The following is a 26,581-nucleotide window of genomic DNA, read 5'->3' as shown; positions in this document are numbered from 1 at the left end:
TTCCACATTTACCATTTATTTCACTATTCAGTTGCCAGCGCTGCTCCTTATTAATTTGTATCACAGTTTGTGGGACTAGAGACCTGGAGCTCAAAGCTTAAACAAACCGTGCCATCCACCTTGTAGACACTGGTAAAAAAACTGAAGCGTTTCCTGTATGGGAGGGGTTGTATAGGCAAGGTCACTTCCGGTCTAAAGATCTTTGCTCTACCGGTGTCCATTCACCTGATGATGAAGTATAACCCAGCAGGTAATAATTAGTCAAACTCTGTCCCATTATGTATGAAAAAGATAACCAAACAGGCTCTCACCCTTCCATAATTTATCCAAACCTAAAAAATTTTTTTAGCTTGAGCACCGTTTTAAGGTTAGAGTGTGAATAGCATAGGAAAAAAAGTGTTCAAGGAGTACAGCCTTTGGGGTTGATTTACTAAAACTTGAGTGCAAAATCTGGTGCAGCGCTACATAGAAACCAATCAGCTTCCAGGTTTTTTGGTCAAAGCGTAATTGAACAACCTGGATTTAGACGCAGATGATTGGCTACCATGCACAGCTGCACCAGATTTTACAAGCTCCCGTTTTAGTAAATCAGCCCCCTTTGTGTTCAGAGAAATCCTAGGCAGGCACTATTGTGGCAGCTGTACAGTGCCCTTGTGCTTTCAACCCCAACTACTACTTAGGCTGGGTTCACACTGGTATGACAAACGCTCCGACATTGGGAGCTCATGTCGCATGACATGTGGAAAAATCAAAGTTTCCCTATGAGAGCAGTCTTAACTGGTCCGGCTCAAGTCTGTCCAACTTTGAAAATGCTCCCTGAACTACTTTGGTCTGACTTTGATCCTACTTCAGCCCATTGAATATCACTGAAGTCTGATTAAAGTCCAATCACGGTCTTAACAGATTTGACTTTGGCATGCGACCTGTGCGCTGATGATCTTGAAGGGAAACTCAACACCAAATGTTAAAACACAAACAAAACAAACAAAAACACGCATGGGTCCGTCCCCCCCCCCCTAAATTCCACACCAGAAACTTATCCAAGCACGCAGCCTGTAGGTCATGAAAAGTGGCAAAAAAGTAGTACACAGGTTCTTAACCACTTGACGACCGCCCCAGGACGGTATACAATCGACAGAATGGCACGGGCAGGCAGATGGGTATACCTGTACATCCCTACCTCCCAGTGGGTGGGGGGGCCAGATCGCACCCCCCGGTGCCTGTGGTGGTAGGTATCGTTCCAGAAGCGATCCAGGACGAGGGGGAGGCCACCGATTCATAACCACCCCCTCACAATCGCTCCTGACTAATGGTATGCTTCCTCTGCCTGTGAAAGTGTAAACACAGGCAGAAGTGATGTCACTCTCCTGGCGTCGGTCTTTTCATCCGGCGCAGAGGAGACATGCAAACGTAAGTTGCACCAACAGACCACTGGTGTCGCGGGTGTCACTAGTTGGTCTGTTATTTAGGTTAAACGTCAGATTTTTATAGCGTCATGTGTGATCACCATATAAGTGTTACGGGTGGCACTGGTTAGTTTGCTTTTTATAGCAACAGGGCACCCGCCGTTTATTACCCAATAAAGGTTTAACCCCCCCCCCCCCCCCGAGTTAGGGTCTGCTTCGCCCCAGGCAGTGTCAGATTAGTGCCAACATCCACGCACGTACCATACAATTCCCTTAGTGGTATAGTATCTGAACGGATCAATATCTAATTAGATCTATACTGAAGTCCCCAGCAGTTTAGGGTTCCCAAAAACGAAGCGTTAGCGGGATCAGTCCAGATACCCGCTAGCACCTGCATTTTGCCCCTGCGCCCAGCCCAGCCCACCCAAGTGCAGTATCAAGCGATTACAGTCACATACAAAACACTAGCTGCAGTGTTCGCAGAGTCAGGCCTGACCCATGCAATCGTTACGTTTTTTTGGTAGCATTTCATACAGTTGCTGACAGTCCAGGAGCTTTTTTTCCTGTGAATCTCACTAGTGTACCAGTAAAATTTAGAGCCCAAAATGGCAAATCGAAGGTACACTAGTGGCCTACACGTTTGAGCATGACAGATAGTGAAGAGGAAGTCACTCATCTGTCAGATTCAGGCTCAGAATACGATCCTGTAGACGACCGCGGCTCCATGGCAGAGACCGCAACTCCGTCGGCATTGCCAAGGGCAGGCGTACCCGACCCCATTCTTCTTCTGTTGTTGAGGTGCAAGAACCGCAGGGCACTCGTATAGAGCAGAGAAGTACTAGTGCCGCTCATCCTTCTGGTGAACTGGCAAGCACCAGCAGCCTAGTACACCCTGATTGTACATCCAGCACTGCAGTAACAATTGGTGACGTTGCAAGTCCCATAATTGCAGTTCAAGCTGGCAAGCACAAGTAGTGTCCCGCTGCCACCAAGTAGACAAGGCTGGGGAAGAGAGCATGCTTCAAATCTAATAAATTTGCTCGCTGTGAAGTGGAGGGATAATAAGAATGTTTTTGTTCTGTCCTCCCTTCAAGCAAACACAACGGTCCAAATTCCTACGGCGACTGGTGTTGGAGAAACCATTCTGTGTCATTGAATATAACCAAAATCTGGGAGGGGTGGACCTAAACGACCAGTTGTTGGCGCAGTAGCTAGATGCCTGTAAGGCCAGACACTGGTACAAAAAAAAGTGTCTGTATACTTATTTCAATTGGCTTTGCTGAATGCTCATGTGCTATACAGAGCTTCAGGATGGACTGGATCCTTCCTTAAATTCCAGGAAGAAATAGTCAGAGCCCTTCTGTATCCAGATGGTGCTTCACCTCACCATCTCCAACCAAATACAGTAAGTCGGCTGCATGAGAGGCATTTTCCGTATGTCCACCCTAGTACCCCTACCCAACGAGCCTCCCCAAACAAAATGTCGTGGCTGAAGAAAGCGTGGATATAGGCGTGACACCCGTTATTGTCCATGCTGTCCTGACAATCCTGGTCTTTGCATTGTTGAATTTTTTGAACGCTACCACACACTAGTGCAGTTTAAGTGTAGGGTACAGCATTTCACCGACTACGACACACTTACACAGGGTCTCCCAAGATGCCATCGCATTTTAAGAGACGCATACCTGGAATCAAACCATTACAAAAAAAAAAGTACAAATAAAAATAAAAAAACAAAAATAGTTTTATTTCTCTCTCTCTCTCGCTATTGTTCTGCTCTTTTTAACCATTATATTCTGCAATGTTGTATTATGTTTTATCATGTTTGCGTTTCAGGTATGTAATTTTTTTTATACTTTACTGTTTACTGTGTTTTATTAGCCATTTTTTTTGTTTTCAGGTACGCCATTCAGCTGCAGCACGGACTTATTTTGACAGCAACAGTGTTTGCTCCCACGATACATAAAGCCATGACTCCAGTGCTGTGGGAGGAGATTTCACCACCAGTAAAAAAAAAAAAAAAAAAAAAAAAAAAAAAAAGAGCATATATGCCGAAGCATGGGGGCAGCAGGGGTGGAGGACCGATTTGCTTTTAACTTTTGTGGGTGGATGCACCCATGCTTCGGCATATATAAATGGTGCATGTATATGCCTATCAGAAGTGGGTGGATGAAGGGAGGTATTCCAATGGTGTGCATACCCACCGATTAATCTTTCATTCAGCCCACAGGCTGCATGAAAAAAGAAAAGAAAAAGGGATTACAATATATGCACAACAAGGACCAGCAATGTACTGGTATGTTGCCGGACTTTGAGTGGTTATACCTAAATGATGCCATAGGTATCATTCTTTTTAGCCAGTGGGCTGCTTTCATGGAAAAGCAATCCTAGCGGCTAATTAGCCTCTAGACTGCTTTTACAAGCAGTGGAATGGAATGTACCCCCCCCCTCCCACCAGCTTCCATGGTTTTCTCTCTCTCCCGTCCCAACAGGGACCCTGAGAATGCAGCAGGTGGTTCCGCCAGCTGACCAAAGAGCCGATCAGAGACCAGAATGGCTTCAATCATCCCTATGGCCAAAGAAAAAAGAAGGAAGGAAGAAGGAAGAAATTACACCCCAAAATACATTCTGCTGCTTCTCTTGAGTATGGGGATACCACATGTGCGAGACTTTTTGGGAGCCTAGCTGCGTACGGGACCCCAAAAACCAATCACCGCCTTCAGGCTTTCCAAGGGCGTAAAATGGCAATTTCACTTCCTCACTACCTATCACAGTTACGGAGGCCATGAAATGTCAAGATAGCACACCCCCCCCCCCCCCCCCAAATTACCCCATTTTGGAAAGAAGACACTTTAAGCCATTTGCTGAGAGGCATGTTGAGTCTATGGAATTTTTTATATTTTGCCACAAGTTTCTGTAAAATTATTATTTATTTTTACAGAAAAATGGCCTTCGACCCTGATAGGTAGTGAGGAGTGAAACCAAAGATTTACGCCCTTAGAAATCCTGAAGGTGGTGCTTGGTTTTCGACGACCCGTATGCGGCTAGGCTCCCAAAAAGTCTCACACATGTGGTATCACCGTACTCAGAAGCAGCAGAATGTATTTTGGGGTGTCATTTCACATATAACCATGGCATGTGTGAGCAATATATCATTTAGTGACAACTTTTTGTAAATTTTGTCATTTTTCAATCACTTGGGACAAAAAAAATAAAAAATAAAAATAAAAAATGGATTCAATATTCAATGGGCTCAACATGCCTCTCAGCAATTTCCTTGGGGTGTCCATTTTCCAAAATGGTGGGTTTTGTACTGCCCTGCCATTTTAGCATCTCAAGAAATGATAGGCAGTCAAACTAAAAGCTGTGTAAATTCCAGAAAATGTACCCTAGTTTGTAGACGCTATAACCTTTGCGCAAACCAATATACGCTTACATTTTTACCGAAGACATGTGGCTGAATACATTTTGGCCTAAATGTATGTCTAAAATTTAGTTAATTGGATTTTTCTTATAACAAAAAAGTTGAATATATATTTTTTTCAAAATTTGTTTTTTTCTGTTTATAATCGCAAAAAATAAATAAAAAAAATAACACAGAGGCAATCAAATACCATCAAAAGAAAGCTCTATTTGTGGGAAAAAAGGATGCAAATTTTGTTTGGGTACAACATTAAAAGCGCAATTACCAGTTAAAGCAGTGCAGTGCCAAATTGTAAATATTCCTCTGGTCTTAAGCCCCAGACCATAAGGCTGCCTAAAGTGGTTAAAGTCATTTATTAACCACTTAACCCCCGGACCATGTTGCATTTTACTTTTTGCGATTCGGCACTGCGTCGCTTTAACTGACAATTGCGCGGTCGTGCGACGTGACTCCCAAACAAAATTGGCGTCCTTTTTTTCCCACAAATAGAGCTTTCTTTTGGTGGTATTATATCACCTCTGCGGTTTTTAGTTTTTGCGCTATTAACAAAAATAGAGCGACAATTTTGAAAAAAAATAATATTTTTTACTTTTTGCTGTAATAAATATCCCCCAAAAATATATAAAAAAGACAATTTTTTTCCTCAGTTTAGGCCGATACGTATTCTACATATTTTTCGTAAAAAAAAAAAAAAAAATCTCAATAAGCGTTTATTGATTGGTTTGCGCAAAAGTTATAGCGCTTACAAAACAGGGGGTATTTTTATGGCATTTTTATTAATTTTTTTTACTAGTAATGGCGGCGATCAGCGATTTTTTTCGGTACTGCGACATTATGGCAGACACATCGGATACTTTTGACACATTTTTGGGACCATTGGCATTTTTATAGCGATCAGTGCTATAAAAATGCATTGGATTACTATAAAAATGCCACTGGCAGTGAAGGGGTTAACACTAGGGGGCGGGGGTTAAGTATGTCCCTGGGTGTGTTCTTACTGTGGGGGGGGGGGGGGTGGCCTCACTAGGGGAAATCACTGATCTTCTGTTCATACAATGTATGAACAGAGGATTAGCATTCCCCCCCCTGACAGGACCGGGAGCTGTGTGTTTACACACACAGCTCCCGGTCCCCGCTCTGCAACGAGCGATCGCGAGAGAGCCGACGTAGAGCTACGGGCTCTCGCGCAGGAGAGCCAACCTGCCGCCGTAGAATGACGGCGGCAGGTCGGCAAGTAGTTAAGACAGCTCTGGCGTCTCTTCCGATTTCATCTCCTCTACGGCTCTTCTGCCTCCTCTGCTGACATCTTCTGCCGGTTCTGCTCCCCTCTCCGGTTCTTCTCCCTCTGTCCGCTGTCTTCTGCTTCTGCCAGGTCTTCTCCACTGTCTTCTCGCTCTTTTGCCGGTCTTCTCCCTCTGTTCTTCCGATGTTGACTCAACGCTCTCTAATTGTATGTGTACGGTGTGCCACTACTTATATTGGCGTGGGGTCACCGGGTGGCGACATATGGAAGTCCTGCCCCTTGACTTCACTGCCCCAGGCATGATGGGGTGGGGCCTCCGGATGACATGACACTGACCCCGCGCCAATATAAGTAGTGGCACACTGCGCATCCAACATTAGAGAGCGTTGAGTCAGAAGAACAGAGGGAGAAGACAGTGGAGAAGACCTGTCAAAATAGTGAGAAGACAGCGGGGAAGACCCGGCAGAGGCAGAAGACAGCGGCAAACAGACCAGAGAGGGCTAGAAGACATCAGTGGAGAAGAACCGACAGAGGCAGTAGACATCAGGCAGAGAAGCTGAAGAGGAGAGAATTGGAAGAGACACCAAAGCCGTTTTAATAAATTACTTTAAAAACCTGTGTGCTGCGTTTAATTTTTGACACTTGTTCTGGTGAATGGGTAGGGGTACAATGTACCCCATACTCATTCACATAGATTGTATATGGGGGACCGCCTTGTTAAAGGGGCTTCCAAATGCCGATAAGCCCCCCGCCCGAAGACCCCCGACAACAAATGGCCAGGGTTGTCAAGAAGAGGCCCATGTCCCCATCAAAATGGGGACAAGATGCTTTAGGGTGGGGGGCCCCCCCAAGGCATCCACCACCCCCCCATGTTGAGGGCATGTGGCCTGGTATGGTTCGGGGGGGCGCGGGGGAGAACTTGCTCGTTCCCCATCCCCTTTCCTGACCTTCCGGGCTGTGTGCTCAGGTAAGGGTTTGATGATTTTGGAGGGACCCCCACGCTGTTTTTCAGCGTAGGGGTTCCCCTTAAAACCCATACAAGACTGAAGGGCCAGGTATGCTCTTGGAGGGGGTACCCCCTAAAAATTCATACCGGACACAAAGTGCCTGCCTTGTCAGATCCGTTTTTATTGAAGTCGGATAGATGTCGGACTTCAAGTCGCATGACTTGTGTCGTACCAGTGTAAACCCGGCCTAAGCCATACACTTTGTAACAGCAATAACGTTCACCAGCTGCAAAAGCTTTAATCATTAGGCGAATCATTGGGAGGTTAAACATCATCTTTCATCCCATGTACAGTCCAAGCAGAAGCAGACAGGGTCGCACCTTGTATTGTCGAAATCCACTCTTGCAGCTCCGCAAATTCCAGTCCGAATCATAGTCATAGCTGTTGTCTCTGTAGTATGGAGGCGCAGTTCCATAGTAATAGCGATTTTGTTTTTGGCGAAGTTGATCACACAGCTCCTCCATGTTGTGCCTCCAGGAGAAGCTACTGATGTCATTGGCAGCAAAGACTAAGCCAGTGATAGACACTGCCAAGCAGCCCAACACAGAAATAAAGGAAAGGACCATCTATGTGACAGAAAATATAAAATACAAATTAATATAATATATACACAGTTGTATTCATAAGTTTACATACCCATGGCAGAATGTATAATTTCTTGGCCATTTTTCAGAGAATATGAATGATAAACTTTTTTCACTCATGGTTAGTGTTTGGCTAAAGCCATTTATTATCAATCATGTTTACTCTTTAAATCATGACAACAGAAACGACCCAAATGACCCTGATCAAAATTTTGGTGATTTTGGCCTCAACATGCACACAAGTTGACACAAAGGGGTTTAAAAGGCTATTAAAGGTAACAATTCTCACCTGTGATCCATTTGCTTGTAATGTGTGAGTGAAATTATATATATACACACACACACACACACACACACACACACACATATATATATATATATATATATATATATATTTATGTCAATGAGTTCCTGAACACCTGACAGACCCTGCTGCACTGACGGTTCTGGATTCTGAGTCATGGGGAAAGCAAAATAATTGTCAAAGGATCTGCGGGAAAAGGTAGTGCAACTGTATAAAACAGGAAAGGGATATACAAAGATATCCAATTTATTGAGAATTAACACTGCCGATTGGAAAACTAAATCAAGAAGTGGAAAATGAGGAGTTCTGTTGAAACCAAACCAGTCAGGAAGACCAACTAAAATTTTAGCCACAACTGTCAGGAAAATTGTTCGGGATGCAAAGAAAAAAACTCACAAATAACTTCAGGTGAAATACAGGACTCTCTGAAAACATGTGGTGTGGCCGTTTCAAAATGCACAATAAGGAGGCACTTGAAGAAAGATGAGCTGCATGGTCGAGTCGCCAGAAGAAAGCCATTACTACGCAAATGCCACAAAGAATCCCGCTTACAATACGCCAAACAGCACAGACAAGCCTCAAACCTTCGGGTACAAAGTAATTTGGAGTGACAAGACCAACATTTTGCTTTTTGTCCACAACCATAAAAGCTACATTTGGAGAGGAGGAGTCGACAAGGCCTATGATTAAATATAGATGGAGAAAAAAAATAAAAATTTATATACATACATACATACATACATACATACATACATACATACATACATACATACATACATACATATATATATATATATATATATATATACACATATATTATATCATTCAAACTGTGAAACACGGGAGGTGGATCACGGATGTTTTGGGGATGTGTGAGCTACAAAGCTACACAGGAAAATTGGTCAAAATTCATAGCAAGATGAGTGCAAAATGTTAGCAAAATACTGGAGGAACATTTGCATTCATTAGCCAGGAAGTTGCGCATGGGACGTACTTGGACATTCCAACATGACAATGATCCAAAACACAAGGCCAAGTCAACCTGTCACTGGCTACAGCAGAATACAATGAAGGTTCTGGAGTGGCCATGTCAGTCTCCTGACCTCAATATCATTGAGCCACTCTGGGGAGATCAAGAATTTACAGGAACTGGAGGCTTTTTGCCAAGAGCTTTGCTATCTGAGAAGATAAAGAGCCTCAATCCACAAAATATCACAAAAGACTTCAAGCTGTCATTGATGTTAAAGTGGGCAATACACGGTATTAAAAGGGGTTGTAAACTATCATGAATTTTCACCTTAAAGCGGGGGTTCACCCGTACATAACACTTTTTCCCCTTAGATTCATGCTCGTTTTGTCTAGGGGAATCGGCTAGTTGTTTTAAAATATGAGCTGTACTTACCGTTTACGAGATGCATCTTCTCCGCCGCTTCTGGGTATGGGCTGCGGGACTGGGCGTTCCTATTTTGATTGACAGCCTTCCGAGATGCTTCCGACGGTCGCATCCATCGCGTCACGATTTTCCGAAAGAAGCCGAACGTAGGTGCGCAGGCGCAGTATAGAGCCGCACCGATGTTCGGCTTCTTTCGGCTACTAGTGACGCGATGGATGCGACCGTCGGAAGCCTCTCGGAAGACTGTCAATCAAGAAGGAACGCCCGCTCCAGAAGACCCATACCCGGAAGCGACGGAGAAGATGCATCTCGAAAACGGTAAGTACAGCTCATATTTTAAAACAACTAGCCGATTCCCCTAGACAAAACGAGCATCCATCTAGCATCCATCTAAGGGGAAAAATAGTTTTATGGGTGAACTCCCGCTTTAATGCATCCTATGCATTAAGATGAAAAAACTTCTGTCAGTCCCTCCAGCCCCCCCCCGTTTTACCTACATAAGCCGTGGAATTCACTCACTCTTCACGGGGTCCTGGCTCTTGATTGGATAGATTAATAGCAGCGCAGCCATTGGCTCCCGCTGCCGTCAATCAAATCTAATGATTTGGTCGCGAGTCATTGGCCGCTGAATGAATGAATGACTCGGAAGCGCGCCTGCAAGGCAACCCCCCTATGAGAGCGCTTCTCCTAGGGGGGTCAGATGTGGGGAGGAGCCGGGAGAGCTGCCGAGGGACCTCAGAAGTGGCAGATCGGGGCCACTCTGTGCAAAATGATTTGCACAGTGGAGGCAAGTATGACATGTTTGTTATTTTAAAAAAAAGTTTTACAAATCACTTTAAGAACTAGAGTATGAAAACTTTTGATCAGAGTAATTTGGGTAGTTCCCGTTATGATTATTTAAAAAGAGTAAAAAGACAGTTGATTGATCATAAATAGCTTCAGCTAAACACTAACCACGAGTAAACTGTTTGTGTTATTCACATTCTCTGAAAAAGAAAAGAAAAAAACAAACAAACAAAAAAAAAACTACTATCTATATACACACACACACACTTTTTTTTTATTTTTTTTACACATACATGCAGTACATTGCATACTAGGTTAGCTCCACCTACAGTTGCAAGAAAAAGTATGTGAAACCTTTTGGAGTGATATGGATTTCTGCACAAATTGGTCATAAAATGTGATCTGATCGTCATCCAAGTCACAACAATAGACAATCACAGTCTGCTTAAACTAATAACACACAAATAATTAAATGTTACCATGTTTTTATTGAACACACCATGTAAACATTCACAGTAAACATTCACACCAGACATCCCAAGAATATTGCTTAACTGAAACAGTAAAGAGGAATGGTCAAGAATTACTCCTGACCGTTGTGCAAGTCTGATCTGCAACTACAGGAAACCTTTATTGCTGCCAAAGGAGGTTCAACCAGTTATTAAATCCAAGGGTTCACATACTTTTTCCACCTGCACTGTGAATGTTTACATGGTGTGTTCAATAAAAACATGGTAACATTTAATTCTGTATGTGTTATTAGTTTAAGCAGACTGATTGTCTATTGTTGTGACTTAGATGAAGATCAGATCACATTTTATGACCAATTTGTGCAGAAATACATATCATTCCAAAGGGGTTCACATAATTTTTCTTGCAACTGTATAGCAAGCCAAGCTGTCCAATGTGCTTTTTTTAGGGTTCTGGGAGTTTTTCCAAGCTTCTAGAGCAGCCCTATAGTCAATTAATATTTTTGCAGAGTCTCCTTGTTTGAGGTTTAGCAAGCAATTTATACTTTATTAGGGAGAACAGCTAAAGAAACTTACATTTTTTATTTTTTATATGTGAAGTTGTAGGTAACCCATACTAGAAAAAGGTAAAAATGTAAAAGGTTTCCTGCACTACCACCCCTAGATTGTCTGAAAATACTTGTATACATTAAGAATTGTATTTTCACCTCCGCATTGACCGAACACACAAAACCACCTTGCTGTGAAAAATCTTCTGTTTGCCGATAATCTGACGCTCTGCAATTCCCCAACATCAGCCCTAACATGAGCTTTTAATTCTGCAGATCAGAGCTTCCTAGTTTCCCATAGATGACCAAAGCATGTAAACACACCGAACTAGCCCCACTAAAATTGGTTGTAAAAGGCAGAAGATTTTTTACCTAGACATATTCTCTGTATTAAAAAGGTAAAAACCTTGTGGTTAGCTCCCCACCCTTACCCGAGCCTGATTTTGATCCAGCGCTATGGCTAAGAGTAACGGCTCTCTCCTCACTGGACATGGAGGCAGTAGTGGGAACCATTGGCTTCTGCTGCTTTAAAATCACACCCTGTGGAGGAATATGGGGTGGGGGGCTGAGGCATACAGGCTGTGTGTGTCCTTGGACACAGAGCCTATCCTTGGATCTAGCCTGCAGATGTGCCCCCATAGGAATCGGCTTGATATGGTGGCACTTGGACATGGGGAGGAGAAACCAGGGGTGCTGGGGGGGAGGCCCAAGAAGAGGGTGATCAGGGCTGCGCCATGCAAAATCCTTGCATAAAGCAGGTAAGCAAGATGTTTGTTATTTAAAAATAAATTCCTTTACAATCATTTTAAAAATAAATGGAAAAATAGGATTTTATACTCACCGTAAAATCTTTTTCTTTTGAGTTAATGGACGGACAGCTTTAATATTGACAAAGTGGGTATTAGCCTTCCTTTAGGATTGACTAGGCAGAAAGTGTTGACTTCAAAGCTGAACAGCCCAGCCCAGGGGGAGGGCCTACTGGCTACATCCCCTCAGCCTGCACTAAGCAGCTCAGTTCGTCAAAAGCAGTACAAACTTAAAAAGAGGGGTGGGTGCTGTGTCCGTGGCCTGTGGTCTAGCGGACAGGTTTCCAGCGGACAAATGTTTCTTAGCATGCTAAGAAACATGTCCGCTGGAAGCCTGTCCGTCGTCTGTACGACTCACCGGACATGTCCGCTCGGCCGAAAGCCCTCGCATGCGTCGAAATGATTCGAAGCATGCGTGGAAGCATTGACCTTCCAGGGTCGCGCACATTGGTGCGGCCACGTCACCGCGTATCCTGTCCGCGGGAAATTTGGTCTGATGGTATGTACAGCCATCAGACCAAATGATCCCAGCGGACATGTCCGATGAAAACGGTCCGCGGAACGTTTTCATCGGACAGATCCGGTCGTGTGTACAAGGCCTTACACACCTGGGAAACAGATGCTTGATGTCAGAAAGCCCAAGAGGCACCTATTGCCCTGGTTGAATGCATCGTGACAGGGAGGCGCCTGACCCTTTATGGCGTAAGTCTGATCACGATCTGTCGGATCCACCTTGAAATGGTGGGTGATGAGACAGTTGGGCCCTTCTTGGGACCAGCCACCAAAACAATCAATGAGTCTGAACTCCGCAAGGGACTTCTGCTACTAGACGCACTAGGTCGGCGTACCAAGGACGCCAAGGCCAATCCGGAGCAATTAGTATAATTGGAATCCCCTCTGTCTCTACTCTGCGAAGCAGAGGAGGAAAGAGCTTTAGAGAAGGGAAGGCAGAGATTAGCCGGTACAGACTCCACGGTGTCACTAATGCATCTGTCGCGTCTGCCCATGGGTCTTTTGACCTGGCCACAAACCTCAATACTAAGGATGAGCTCCGGCGTGTTCGCATAGAACACGTGCAGAGCCCGCCAGGAAGTCGGCACCCGCGCTGCGCTAATCACAGCCAGGGAGACATTGTCCGATGCTCGGCTGCAGAGATCGGGAAATGTCTGCCTGGCTGTGATTAGCGCAGGTGCCGACTTCGTGGCGGGCTCTGCACGTGTTCTATGCGAACATGCCGGAGCTCACCCTTACTCAATACCTTCCAATTGAGTTGAGACGCCAGGAGATCTACGTCTGGCGTGCCCCATCTTGGACAAAGGAGCTGAAACACATCCGGGTGCAGAGACCATTCTCCTTGGCCCAGCACCTGGCGACTCAGGTAGTCCGCCTGCCAGTTTTCCACGCCCGGAATGTATATGGCCGACAGGGCTGGTACGCTCCTTTCTACCCACCTTAGGATGTGAGCGACCTCGGACACTGCAGCCGAGCTTATTGTTCCTCCTTGATGGTTGACATATGCCACTGCCGTGGCGTTGTCCAAAAAAATCCTGACTGGACGCCCCTGTAAACTCTGAGACGACGTGGAGAGGCACAGCCTGATCGCCCGAAATTCCACGACATTGATCGGCAAGGGGGAATCCACCGGAGACCAGCGACCCTGGGTCGACTGAACCTCCCAGACTCCCCCCTCAACCGGTAAGGCTGGCGTCCGTCATGACTATCCAGTGAAGAGGAAGGAACTACTTCCCGGACAGAAGTGCCGTGAGGTCAGCCACCAAAAGTGAGGTCCTGACCAGGTGGCTCACCCAGATTTAATAATCCAGGGATGATGGGCACTGGACAGAATTTCCTTCTGTAGCACTCGCGTGTGAGATTGCGCATATGGTACCGCCTCAAAGTAGGCCACCATGAGGCCCAGGACTCGCATGCAAAAGCGGAGTGCCGACTATTTCTGAGATGTCAACTGCCATACCGCAGCCCAAAAGGGTCTGCAACTTTTCCACAGAGAAAAAAAAAACCCTTGCTTCTGAGGAGTCCAGAATCAACCCCAGATATACTAGGCGTTGAGTCGGTACCATTACTGACTGAGTGTTCAGTACCCAACCAAAGTGTCAGAGGGTTTGACAGGTTATAAAGACGCTCACCTCTAATTCTGAGCTTGAAGTGCCCTCAGAAGAAGATCGTCCAAGTAGCCAATGATAGCAATGCCACACTGTCTTAGTAGGGCCAAAATTGGGGAAAGCACCTTAGTGAACACCCTTGGTGCCGATGCCAGGCCAAAAGGGGAGAGCTGCAAATTGATAGTGGTCTTCCCTGACCGCAAAACGCAGATATCTCTGATGCTTGGTGCATATGGGGACATGCAAATAGGTGTCCCTGATGTCCAAGGATGCCAGGAAGTCCCCCGGCAGGAGGGCAGTGACAACAGAGTGAACCAATTCCATCTGAAATCTTTGTACCTTCAAAGCAATTGAGGGCCCTGAGGTCCAGGATTGGATGAACGTCCTCCTTTGGTACTATAAACAGATTTGAGTAAAACCCCTGAAACCGTTCCTGTACTGCGACAGGAATAACCACCCCCCGTTTCAGCAGGTCTTGAACTGCCCCAAGTAGGGCTTCCCGAAGAGTCAGTTGTAGCGGGAGGGAAAAAATCTGTTTGGTGGGCAAGATAGAATTCCATCTTGTACCCTGAAGACACTACTTCGCAAACCCACTGGTCGGGGACCTGAGATGTCCACCGGGTCGCAAAGACGTCCCTCCACCCGAGAGATGGGCTGGGTGACAAACCTTCATGCAGACGTAGCTTTGTTTGCAAAACAAGGGGCGTCTCTGTCCCTGAGCAGGTGCTTTATCGGCCTGAGGTCTTTTACCTGCCGCACTGGGCAGACAAAAAAAAAAAAACTCCTTGTTTAAAAGATGGTCTATATAAGACACGAGGAAACACCTTAGCAGTGCGGGTCGCCTTACGGAACCCAAAGGGGACTGGCTCTTCAATTGCTTCTGCAGACCCCTCAATCTTTATAGTATCTTGCACTGCGTTGATAAGGTCACTTACCAGAGCCCTATCGCGTGCTTACCCGGATACGGAGTCATTCAGTAGCTGGACCCGGCTCCGCATCCGAGTTGTCCCCAGAAGATGGCGGGGGAGGGTGCGCTTTCTAGCCCCCATTTGCCCACGCGCTGCTTCCACCTTGGCAACAAAAGGCATCTAGGATTGCCGACATAGCGTCCCCCAATACCTCGGGTGCAGGGGCATCAATTGCAAGCTCAGGCACTACAGGGGAAAAAGCGCCTGCTTCTGACGCCATGCTGACCCACACACCTGACACAGGGACTTCAAGGCAAGGCACCCTCCTAGCTGCAGTGACAAGAGGTTTCCACTCAGAGGACTCACCACCCTGAAACAGTAGTATGCTGCCGTCCACCACTAAGTAGAGCTGCTTCCTTGTCAGATATGCAGTCTGACCCTTCAGCAGCGTGTGTGTCAGTCTGTGCCGTTTAAGTGCTGTCTGATAGATGGCAAAATGGCTGCCAAGTGGCCACTAGAGGCCAATAATGATCACAGGCCACAAGAACATGGCCGCCGGGTGGCAGCTAGAAGCCCACACAGTCCACAAAAACATGGCCGCTGACCATATCCAGTGCATGGATCTCAGGGAAAAACTGGCCGCAGAGTGGTCGAGACCAACCAATGCCACGGTACACAAGCGCATGACCACTGGGTGTAGATAGAGCCAGGAGCCCAGACAAAGTCCGCCGAGTGGCCGCTAGAAGCAGAACATAGTGCGGCCACAAAAACATGGCCGCCGAGCATGACTAGTCAAACACCACCTGGATCACAGCAAAGATGGCCGCCAAGTAGAAGATAGAGGCCAAATACAGCGCGGCCACAAGAACATGGCCACCAGTGCAAATAGAGCAATACAGCATGGATCACAGCAATAATGGTCGTCGACAGCATGGAGCAGGACACATAGGTAAGCAAAATCTTTTTAAGCAGCTTAAAACAATGCTTTAGCGGACGTATATGCAGTTCCCCCCAGGTTAAGCCCTCCCCAGGAGAACCCCCCGCCCCAGCAGCTAGCTCAGAGAGCCTAGGGAGGAAGGAAGGGAGGGATTGGAGAAGGGAAGGATAGAACCCTTTATTTACCTCTCCAGGAATGCCCAGCTCAGTCTTCCTGCCGAAGCAGGGCATTATACTTACTCTTCCTGAGGATTGTGCTGTAAGCATCCCGGCCAGGCTACTGCGACTCGGCTCTGTAGGCCGGTCCTATGGAAGCCCTGAAGCGTATAGCTCACCGGCCACCCGTAGAGCGACGGGCATGTCATGGACGACCCAGTGCATAACTATGGTCGGCACAAGCTTGATGGCCGAAACGGGGGGGGGGGGGGGGGGGGGGACTACAAGGATCTGGGATCCAGCCTGTCGCCCAATTGGCAGTTGATCGAAGATCACAGGAACAAAAAAAATAAAAAAATGAAATTTCCATCTGGAATAAAAAACATCCAGGCCTATGGGCCCGAAGGGAGCCATGTCTTCTCCATAACTAGGCAGAAAAAAAAACTGAGCTGCTTCATGCAGGCTGAGGGGATATAGCCGGTAGGACAACCCCCTGGGCGGGGGGCTGTTCAGTTTTGAAGTTAACACTTTCTGCCTAGTCACTCCTAAAGGAAGGCTAATAACCACTTTGTCAAGATGAAGGCTGTGTCCGTCCATGAACGAAAGAGAAAAAGCTTTACCATCAATAAATGGTTATTAAAGCACATGGGTGGTAATAGGCCAGAATACTTTTCTAAAAGTGTTGATGCTCCTGTTCCACCCTATTGCTGTATTTAGGATCATTGCATGCAGAGTAGTTCTCAGCAAAAGCTTTTCCCCGTGGAAAGATTAGGTTGGCGATCTTTAAAATCAGGGCAAAAATGAACAAATCTCTTGTTAGTCCAACCCCTTAACATGTTTCTTCGCTTTTCCCCACTGCTTTCTCTGTAACCACTTCTGGACTACCGTATGTATGTATGTATGTATGTATGTATGTATGTATGTATGTATGTATATATATATTTTTATCACACACACACACACACACACACACACATTACTTTGACACTCTATACCGGGTTATGGTAGTTAGTTGCTATAACCCCGGTATATTTTTATACAGTGGGCGATTCTCTTTCGCATAAAAGTGGTGGCGAGATCACTTTATGGCCAGCCTCCGCTCCTTCCTGGTCATTTTGCCAGCGCAGTCGGTAGCACCGAAAACGATCCAATCCTGTGTTGCGAGGGGCAGGAAGTCAAGTGAGGGCAAGATGGCCCCCACTCGACTATGCCCTTAGAGGACCAGAAAGATGTCCGACATCACTTCTGTCTCTAGGCCTTAAAGGGCCTTGTAAGGGCCATTGTTAAAAAACCCTTGGTAAAGGGTCATGTAAAATTACTTTTTATCATTTAATGTGAGATCTGAGGCCTTTCTGACCCCAGATCTCACAATAAGGAGAACCTGTCATGGCCATTTCTATTACAAGGGATTATGTTTACATTCCCTGTAATAGGAATAAAAAGGTGATCAAAAATAAAAAAATAAAAAATTTTTTTTTTTTTAAAGGGACAGTGAAAAAAAAAAAAAAGTTAAAAAAAAGTTAAAAACAATAAAATAAATTAAAAGCACCCGTCCCTACGAGATTGTGTGCAGAAGCGAACGCTTACACAATGCAAACGGTGTTCAAACCATACATGTGAGGTAGTGCTGCGATCGTAAAGCAATAATTCTAGCACTAGACCTTTTAGCTGTAAAAAATAGATTTTTAAGTACCGTAGTTTGTCGCCAAAAAAAAAAATCGCAAATTTGACATGTTAGGTATCCATTTACTCAGTGTAACATCTTTCACATTATACCAAAAAAATTGGGCCAACTTTTTTTATTCATGAAAGTAAATTTTTTTCAAGAAAAAAAAAAAAGTGCGACAAAGTATAGCAACGACCACCATTCTATTCTCTAGGGCCGCGGCTAATAAATATTTTTTTTTATTATATATACACACATACAGTAGAGACTAGAGGTCGACCGATATGGGTTTTTCTCTAGCCGATTTATGACGCCAATTTTTTTGGGCTGATTTGTTAGGCCGATTTCCCCCCCCCCCTTCATCTCATAAAATCTAACAGTTAGACCCCTTTCACACTGGGCGTTTTTCAGGTACTTTTGGGCTAAAAATAGCACCTGTAAAGTGCCTGCAAAACTGCTCCCCTGCAGTCTCAGTCTGAAAGCCCGAGTGCTTTCACATTGAGGCGGTGCGCTGGCAGTACGTTAAAAAAAAAAAAAGTTCTGCAAGCAGCATCTTTGGAGCGGTGTATACCACCACTCCTGCCCATTGAGATGAACGCCTGCAAAACGCTTCTGCAGTGGCGCTACATGGGAGCACTTAACCCCTTAATCGGCCGCTAGCTGGGATATAAGCGCCCCGCTAGCAGCCAAATAGCGCTGCTAGAATGATGGTCCAGTGTTTAGGCAGCGGAGTTCTGTGGAAAAAAAAAAATTAAAAAAGTCAGCAGCTACAAATACTGCAGCTGTTGACTTAATATATGGACACTTACCTGTCCTGGGTGCCCGCAATGCTGGCACTCGAAGCCGATCTGTCCCTCGGGTGCTGCCGCCACCATCTTCGGTAAGGGAATCAGGAAGTGAAGCCTTGCGGCTTCACTTCCTGGTTCCCTACTGTGCATGAGCGAGTCGCGCTGCGCGATCCCACTGGTCCCTGCTGTCTTCTGGGACCTGTGCATCTCCCAGAAGAAAGCTGGGGGTGGATTAAGCGCCAGATGTGGTGTAGGTCACCACAGTGATCTATGCCCAGAAGAGGGAGCAAATACCTGGTATTACACAGGTATCTGCTCCCCCTGAAAGGTACCAAATGTGACACCAGAAGGGGGGGGGAATTCGGAAAAGCGGAAGTTCCATTATTGCTCTGCTAAGTAATACATAAAATGTCTTACATTTAAACACAACAAGCCATATATATATATATATATATATATATATATATATATATATATATATATATATATATATATATATATATATATATATATATATATATATATATATATATATATATATATATATATATATATATATATATATATATATATATATATATATATATATATATATATATATATATATATATATAATCTAATACACAAACAGGTAATGGAAACTTTTGGATGAAAAAAAAAAAAAATATGGGCCAACTTTAGGCTGCTTTCACATTGAGTCGTGCAGCCGCGGTGACGGTATATTTGTATTTGTAGCGCGGCTATACCGTCGTATTTACAGCGATATTCGGGCGCTAGCCGTGAGGTTTTAACCCCCGCTAGCGGCCGAAAAAGGGTTAATACATTACCGCGGTATTACCGCGCTTTCCCATTGAATTCAATGGGAAGGCGCAGTATAGGAGCAGTGAACACACCGCTCCTATACCGCGGTAAAGATGCGGCTAGCAGGACTTTTGGAGCGCTCCTGCTAGCGCACCGCTTCAATGTGAAAGCCTTCGGGCTTTCACATTGAACACTACAGGGCATGATTTTTCATGCGGTATAGCAGCGCTATTTTTAGCGCACTACCGCATGAAAAACGCCTCAATGTGAAAGGGGCCTTAGTTTAGTTTAGCTAACTGTTTAGTTTTTTATTTGTTAAAGCATATTTCTTCAAAAAAAAAAAAATGTGTTTGAAAGACCGCTGCGCAAATACCGTGTAACATTAAATATTGCAGCAATCGCTATTTTATTTCCTAGGGTCTCTGCTAAAAATATATATATATATAATGTTTGGGGGTTCCAAGTGATTTTCTAGCAAAAAATATAGGATTTTTACTTGTAAGCAAAAAAAGATTTAGTCTTTAAATGGTTAAACTGAGAACTCTCCTACACGGAGTTCAGTTCATTGATAAGTAGCAACATTGTATATCTTTTCTCAAAACTTGGCAGGCTGCCCAGGAGAGAAAAGTCTTCTACAGGAACCTTCAGGCAACTTGCATTGACTTCTATTACAGAAGCTTTTTGCAAGTCGCGGTGCTAAAGTTTAATTCGGCTTTTTTACAGCACAAATCGGCCGATGCCGATTAATTAAAAAAACGCCAAATATCGGCCAGCCGATATATCGGTCGACCTCTAGTACAGACCAAAAGTTTGGACACACCTTCTCATTCAAAGAGTTTTCTTTATTTTCATAACTATGAATTAACACATGGAAATTATACATAAAGTGTGAAACAACTGAAAAAATATTTCATATTCTAGGTTCTTCAAAATAGCCACCTTTTGCTTTGATTATTGCTTTGCCCACTCTTGGCATTCTCTTGATGAGCTTCAATCGGTAGTCACCTGGCGCAGCACCCCATCACTCTCCTTCTTGGTCAAATAGCCCTTACACAGCCTGGAGGTGTGTTTGGGGTCATTGTCCTGTTGAAAAATAAATGATGGTCCAACTAAACGCAGACCGGATGGAATAGCATGCCGCTGCAAGATGCTGTGGTAGCCATGCTGGTTCAGTATGCCTTCAATTTTGAATAAACCCCCAACAGTGTCACCAGCAAAGCACCCCCACACCATCACACCTTCTCCATGCTTCACGGTGGGAACCAGGCATGTAGAGTCCATCCGTTCACCTTTTCTGCGTCGCACAAAGACACGGGGGTTGGAACCAAAGATCTCAAGTTTGGACTCATCAGACCAAAGCACAGATTTCCACTGGTCTAATGTCCTTTCCTTGTGTTCTTTAGCCCAAACAAGTCTCTGCTTGTTGCCTTTCTTTAGCAGTGGTTTCCTAGCAGATATTCTACCATGAAGGCCTGATTCACACGAAGGCCTGATTCACACAGTCTCCTCCTAACAGTTCTAGAGATGTGTCTGCTGCAAAAGGTGGCTACTTTGAAGAACCTAGAATATGAAATTTATTTTCAGTTGTTTCACACTTTTTTGTTATGTATAATTCCACATGTGTTAATTCATAGTTTTGATGCCTTCAGTGTGAATCTACAATTTTCATAGGTCATGAAAATAAAGAAAACTCTTTAAATGTAAATATATATATATATATATATATATATATATATATATATATATATATATATATATATATATATATATATATATATATATATATATATATATTGACAGAAGTCAGGTAAATCTGTGGGTGTTATCACAGAGGGGAGATACATGCCCTGTTTAGACAATACACCAATTATTATCAGGTGTCGTCTGCAGAAGTAGCCAGAAAGATTTAAGGGTGTTGGAAAACTTCAGCTGTTCAGAATGAGGCAATTAAGGCCTCTATAAGTAATCCAGAGGATTACTACAGATTGCTGCATCCTGAGGCTTTCTGAGTGAAGGAGTGCAGTGAGCTGAAATACTTCTGAAGAGGTGAGGTGCTGTTGATTTTTCTGTGTGATAAAAATAAAAGACTATTGTTTTTCTGCTGTATGACCAGCAGTGTCTGCCCAGCAATAGGCTGCGCCAGACCCCATAGATAGGTTCCTATGTGGAAGGTAGGTAGACGCCCCAAGTGGCCAGGGTTTATTTTATGTTTGATTTTGTTTATGCTGTTTGGATGCTTGCACTTGTTTCCAGCAAGATGGAAGAATAAACCAAAATCTTTGTTTTCAACCGTCTTCGACTGCCTTTCTGTATAGTTCCGTGTGTAGTGAACCCATCCAGAGGGTCACACACCCCCGCTACCGTGCTAACCATTACACACATACATACATACATACATACATACCATACCATACATACACACTTTTTTTTTAAACTTGTAAACAAATGTCAGAAAAAAGGTCTGGTCCTTAACTGGGTAAGCTCTGTATCAGAGGTTACATAGAGTCCACAACGTCCTCCTCAAAGTGAGTGTCAGCCCCTACGACTGACTGATTGGACCTGAGCTCTACATTATATGAATTGACCTAGAATTATTAGGTATTTGCAATAATGCTGTCAGAGCATCTAACGAGGAGGGGGCGCTACAAAAAACGTATGTATTAATGTCTTCTGAGAGTGGACCAGCAAAAGACTCTGCAAATTCTCTTTGGCCAGTCAGAGCTAGTCTTTAATAAAGTTTTTTGCATGCACCCCACCAACATTACTGCCATATTTGACTGCCTAGATGACTGTGTTCAGAGTAGGATTTTTGGACAGGCATTGTGATTAGGGTTGTCCCGATACCACTTTAAGACCGAGTACAAGTACTGATTACCGATACTTTTTTAAATCTCATGTGACAGTGGCACATGTATTAGTAGTTTTAAATTATTTTTTTTTTACAATTTGTTTTTATTTAAAAAAAAAAAAAAAAAATTATAATGCTTTCTTTCCCCTTTTTTTTAAGGGGGGCGCCGCTCTCAATCCTGACAGTTCCAGGGGGTGGAGGAGGAGCACGGAGGGGAGAGGCAAACACGGAGGGGGGAGAGAAAGCAGAGAAATTACTTTTAAATCTATACAGCGGTGATCGGTGCTTGTAACTTCCCCACGCACTGATCACCGCTGACTGTACAAGTATCGGGTGAAGCATCGGGAGCATTTGCCCGAGTACAAGTACTCGGGAAAATGCTTGGTACCGATACTAGTATCGGGACAACCCTAATTGTGATAAAGAGGAAGACTAGACCTGGTTCTTTTGGAAGTGGAGTAATTTACAGTTCCACTTTAAACTAGTACAGCTCTTTGGATGTACTACATTACAGGTGCATCTCATAAAATTAGAATATCAAAAAGTTAATTTTAGTAATTCCAGCGTCTGGAGGAAAAGTGGAGAGGCACAGAATCCAAGTTGCATGAGGTCCAGTTTGAAGTTTCCACAGTCAGTGATTTGGGGAGCCATGTCATTGCCTGGTGTTGGTCCACAGTGTTTTATAAAGTCCAAAGTCAGCGCAGTCCTCTACCAGGAAATTCTAGACCACTTCATGCTTCCCTCTGCTAACTAGTTTTAAGGAGATGCAAATTTCATTTTCCAGCAGGACTTGTCACCTGCCCACACTGCCAAAAGTACCAATAATTGGTTTAATGAACATGGTATCTGTAACGGAACCTCCCACATTCCCACTTGAGTGCTTCCGTCATATACCGCTTCCCATCAGTCTGGATATAGATATCAGATATTCCAGCTTCTCTCAGACACACGACGAGACTTGTTTGTGTGCTGAACATGGAGTGTTTAATAGAACCAAGAAAGCAACCTTATATACAGTTTAAAGCGGAGGTAACCAGAACATAAATTAACATGAGCTAATTAACTAATCATTTACCCAGACTAGGCGACTCAGATATGACCTTATAGCGTAGAAGTCCCGTCTCCGCTCACCTGCTATACAATACACATCATCATACGTGTAAACACAGGACATCTTCACACAATAGCAGGGTCAATTAGCACAGAGAAAAGACAGATGGCTGGAGGTGACGACATTAGCATCCAACAGTATGTGTCTCAACATGATGAATGAGTCACTATTACAATTAACCCGTTGAATCAACAAACAGTAAATAGTTTTTTACAGATATCCTGGAACATATTTTGGATAATAATTACATAATAATCCCCATCTCAGGTAGTCCAAGATATCATTCCTCAGTCATCCTATGCCCCTAGAGGACATAGGATGATTTTAGACATAAGAGGGTCCGGTGTGGTCCCTGGTGAGTCGGTCACAGTATCGCTGTGCTTAATTGGCCAGCAAACTCACCTGACCTAAACACCATAGATAATCTGTGGAGTATTGTCAAGAGGAAGATGAGACAGACACACACACACACACACACACACACACATGCTGAAGGCTGCCATCACAGTAACCTGGGCTTCCATAACACCTCAGCAGTGCCACAGGCTTCCATCCAATGTGGCATAGCTCCAGATAAGCCCTTTGATTTTATATTTTTGTGAGTTTGCATTTGGCTTTTTAATCATAATAAACCCATTAAAGATGCACCTAGCTGCCGCCCCCTTGTGTTCCTTTTTGTAATTTCAGCCCGGGACCACAACTGCCGACTTCACTGGGGAGAGCGATACAAGACAGAGGCAAATCACGCCTTAATCTCAAAAAGGTAAACAATGAAACCAGAAGAGACAATGATTTTGTCCAAAAAATGTATATAAAAAACAATGTAAAGAAAACGGTCATTACTCCCGCTGCCCTGCACACATAAGCAAACGCACACCCAGGGTGCGCACATGACTTAAGTGGTATCTTGATATAGCGCGGTCTTACCCCTAAGGGTCCCGACACGCTTACAAACATATACTAGGGCCAATTTATAGACAGGATCTGATTTACCCAACAGTATGTCTTTGGAGAGGTGGGAGCAAACCGGAATCCCCGGAGGAAACCCACGCAGGTACAGGGAGAACATGCAAACTCCAGGCAGATGGCGTTGTGGTTAGGATTTGAACCAGCAACCCTATTGTTGCTAGGTGAAGGTGCTAACCACTACACCACTGTGCTGCACATGTATGTAGACTGCAGTTGCAACACCTGTGTGACATCTCTATGAACGTCAGAGTGCAAAAATTCTAGCACAAGATCTCTTGGTCTACTCTAAACGAATGAACTGTAAAATGTTTAAAGCGTCACCTCCTTGCACAGACCTCCTTGTGTCTGAATATTGTTCACATTTTGGAGCATGATCTTAATATGGACATATGATATGTTGTGTATAACAGCACTGATCAACATGGTAACCAGGGAAAACCTAATGCTTGTACTTACCCATAATGCATTGGGATATTTGTAAGCCAAAACATTCAGTGCGCCAGCAACAAGGAACTGTTAGGAGACAAATATTATGGCATTTTAATAATAGTAATAAATCTACAAGTATATTTAAGAATACAGACAAGCAGAGACCAGAAAAACAGTGAGCACCCTGAATAGGTCTCCCCTGTGAGAGATGAGCAAAACCCGAACACCTAGAGTGCTTCTGGGTTTTTGCCAAATGCAGTGCAAAATCTTTACTATGTCCTCGTAAGACCTCATTCACACGACGGACCGTTCTGGTCCGCCTGTCAGTTTTGACGGCGGACCTGAACGGCCGCTCCATGCATCTCTATGGAGCGTCGGATGTCAGCGGAGACATGTCCGCTGACATCCGACCCTATCTGATCCGCTAAAAACAGACGTATGGGGGGGGGGGGGGTTTACGTCCCCATCCGTCCATGCGGATTGGGTAAGATCTGATGAAATTGGACATGCTTTTTCATCAGATCGCTCTATAGGAGACAGCGGTGCCCGACAAGCCCCTCCCCGCTCAGTGAGCAGAGAGGAGCTTGTCATCCGTCGGCTCAGCGGACATCTGCGGACTGATCTCCCGCTGAGCTGGCCGTGTGAATGGGTCCTAAGGGGTTTTCTACTGCATTGGTAAAAAAGCCACATGGGTCAAAGCAACAGGTTAACTTTAACACAAGCCAAGAACAGCACACACCTCCCTCCTTCCACTCTACCTCTGGTGGCGTGGAAAGGAAGCCCTATGCAAGCTCCTTGTCACTCTAGTTGGAGCTTACACAAAGCCGATGATACTCTCCCCTAACATGTATGATGGCTCTAGGCCAAATCGCTACACAACAGTGTTTTCACCATGTAGGACGAAGGCGAGTGTAACATATTGCAGCTTACCAGACATTGACTGCATTTATTTTTTCAGGCTTTCGCCCCTTTCACCTGGTAATTCTGTGAAAAACACCCTGTCCCTTTGTGGCTATACTTCTCCACTGTATCTATGGAGGGAGTCATGTACTGTACGACGTTAAACAGGTCTCCCTTTGCTCAACTATGTTACACGCAGGCTGATAGGATTGTTTGTGCTTTATTTTCAGTTTATTGGTAGTGGCAAGTGTACAGCAATTTTGGCAATATTTGACACTTGCTGAAAATGCTCTTAGCAAGAAAAGTGAAAATGAATGTAGCCACCATACCCAAGGACTGGAAAGCAGCAATACATGGACTTTTTTGGTTTAGAAATGTTGCAAAGACCTTAAAAGAGCAAAACACTGGTTACGGGCAGCACCTTGGTGAAAGACTGCTGCACTCCTGCACCAACCACTGTTGGAGTCTTAAAAAAAAAAAAAAACACACAGCATTACATGCCCTCCTACACACTGCTCCAATTATCCTCTAGGCCAGGGGTCATGGCTCTGAAGGGGACATAGTTTGGGAAATGGCGCTTGATGGCACTGAAGGGGACCCGAGTGTGTGTGTGTATATATGTGCGCACGCGTCTGGGCGGGGGAGGGGTTTATATCACTGAAAGGGACAAGTGTGTGTGGGGTGGTTGATGGCTGTGATGGGGGCACAGTTGTGATGGCTCTGAAAGAGAATGTGTGTGGGGGGCTACAATGTAAACACAAATGTGCAGAGGGGCTCCAATGGAGACACCAGTTTGCAGGGATCCTCTGATGGGCAATAGGGACACCAATTTGCAGGAAAACACTGATGAGTGATGGGGACATAAATGTAAGGCCCTAGGCACACTAGAAGTTTCACCCGCTGCATGAGGCTACAGCATTTACCCATCTCCACTTCTATAGGGTTGTTGAACCAGAGATGCAAGAGAAACCCCTTTCT

The 26,581-nt window shown here is 44.6% G+C and overlaps 1 protein-coding gene across 1 annotated transcript in view; it reads right to left on the bottom strand.

Moving 5' to 3' along the window:
* The window catches only part of LOC120909249, a 107,746-nt gene that overhangs the window by 13,553 nt on the left and 67,612 nt on the right, over positions 1-26,581 (bottom strand). Inside the window, exons 4-5 of the mRNA XM_040320972.1 lie at positions 24,731-24,787; positions 7,401-7,646 (exon numbers count right to left, since the gene is read on the bottom strand). Of these exons, the coding sequence (XP_040176906.1) occupies positions 7,401-7,646; positions 24,731-24,787 (303 nt within the window). The remainder of the gene's footprint in view (positions 1-7,400; positions 7,647-24,730; positions 24,788-26,581) is intronic.

The sequence above is a fragment of the Rana temporaria genome, chromosome 8 (assembly GCF_905171775.1).
Source record: "Rana temporaria chromosome 8, aRanTem1.1, whole genome shotgun sequence".
Lineage (NCBI taxonomy): Eukaryota > Metazoa > Chordata > Amphibia > Anura > Ranidae > Rana > Rana temporaria.
Note: the sequence above shows the minus strand (reverse complement) of the source record. Positions and strands in the feature narration are given on the sequence as shown.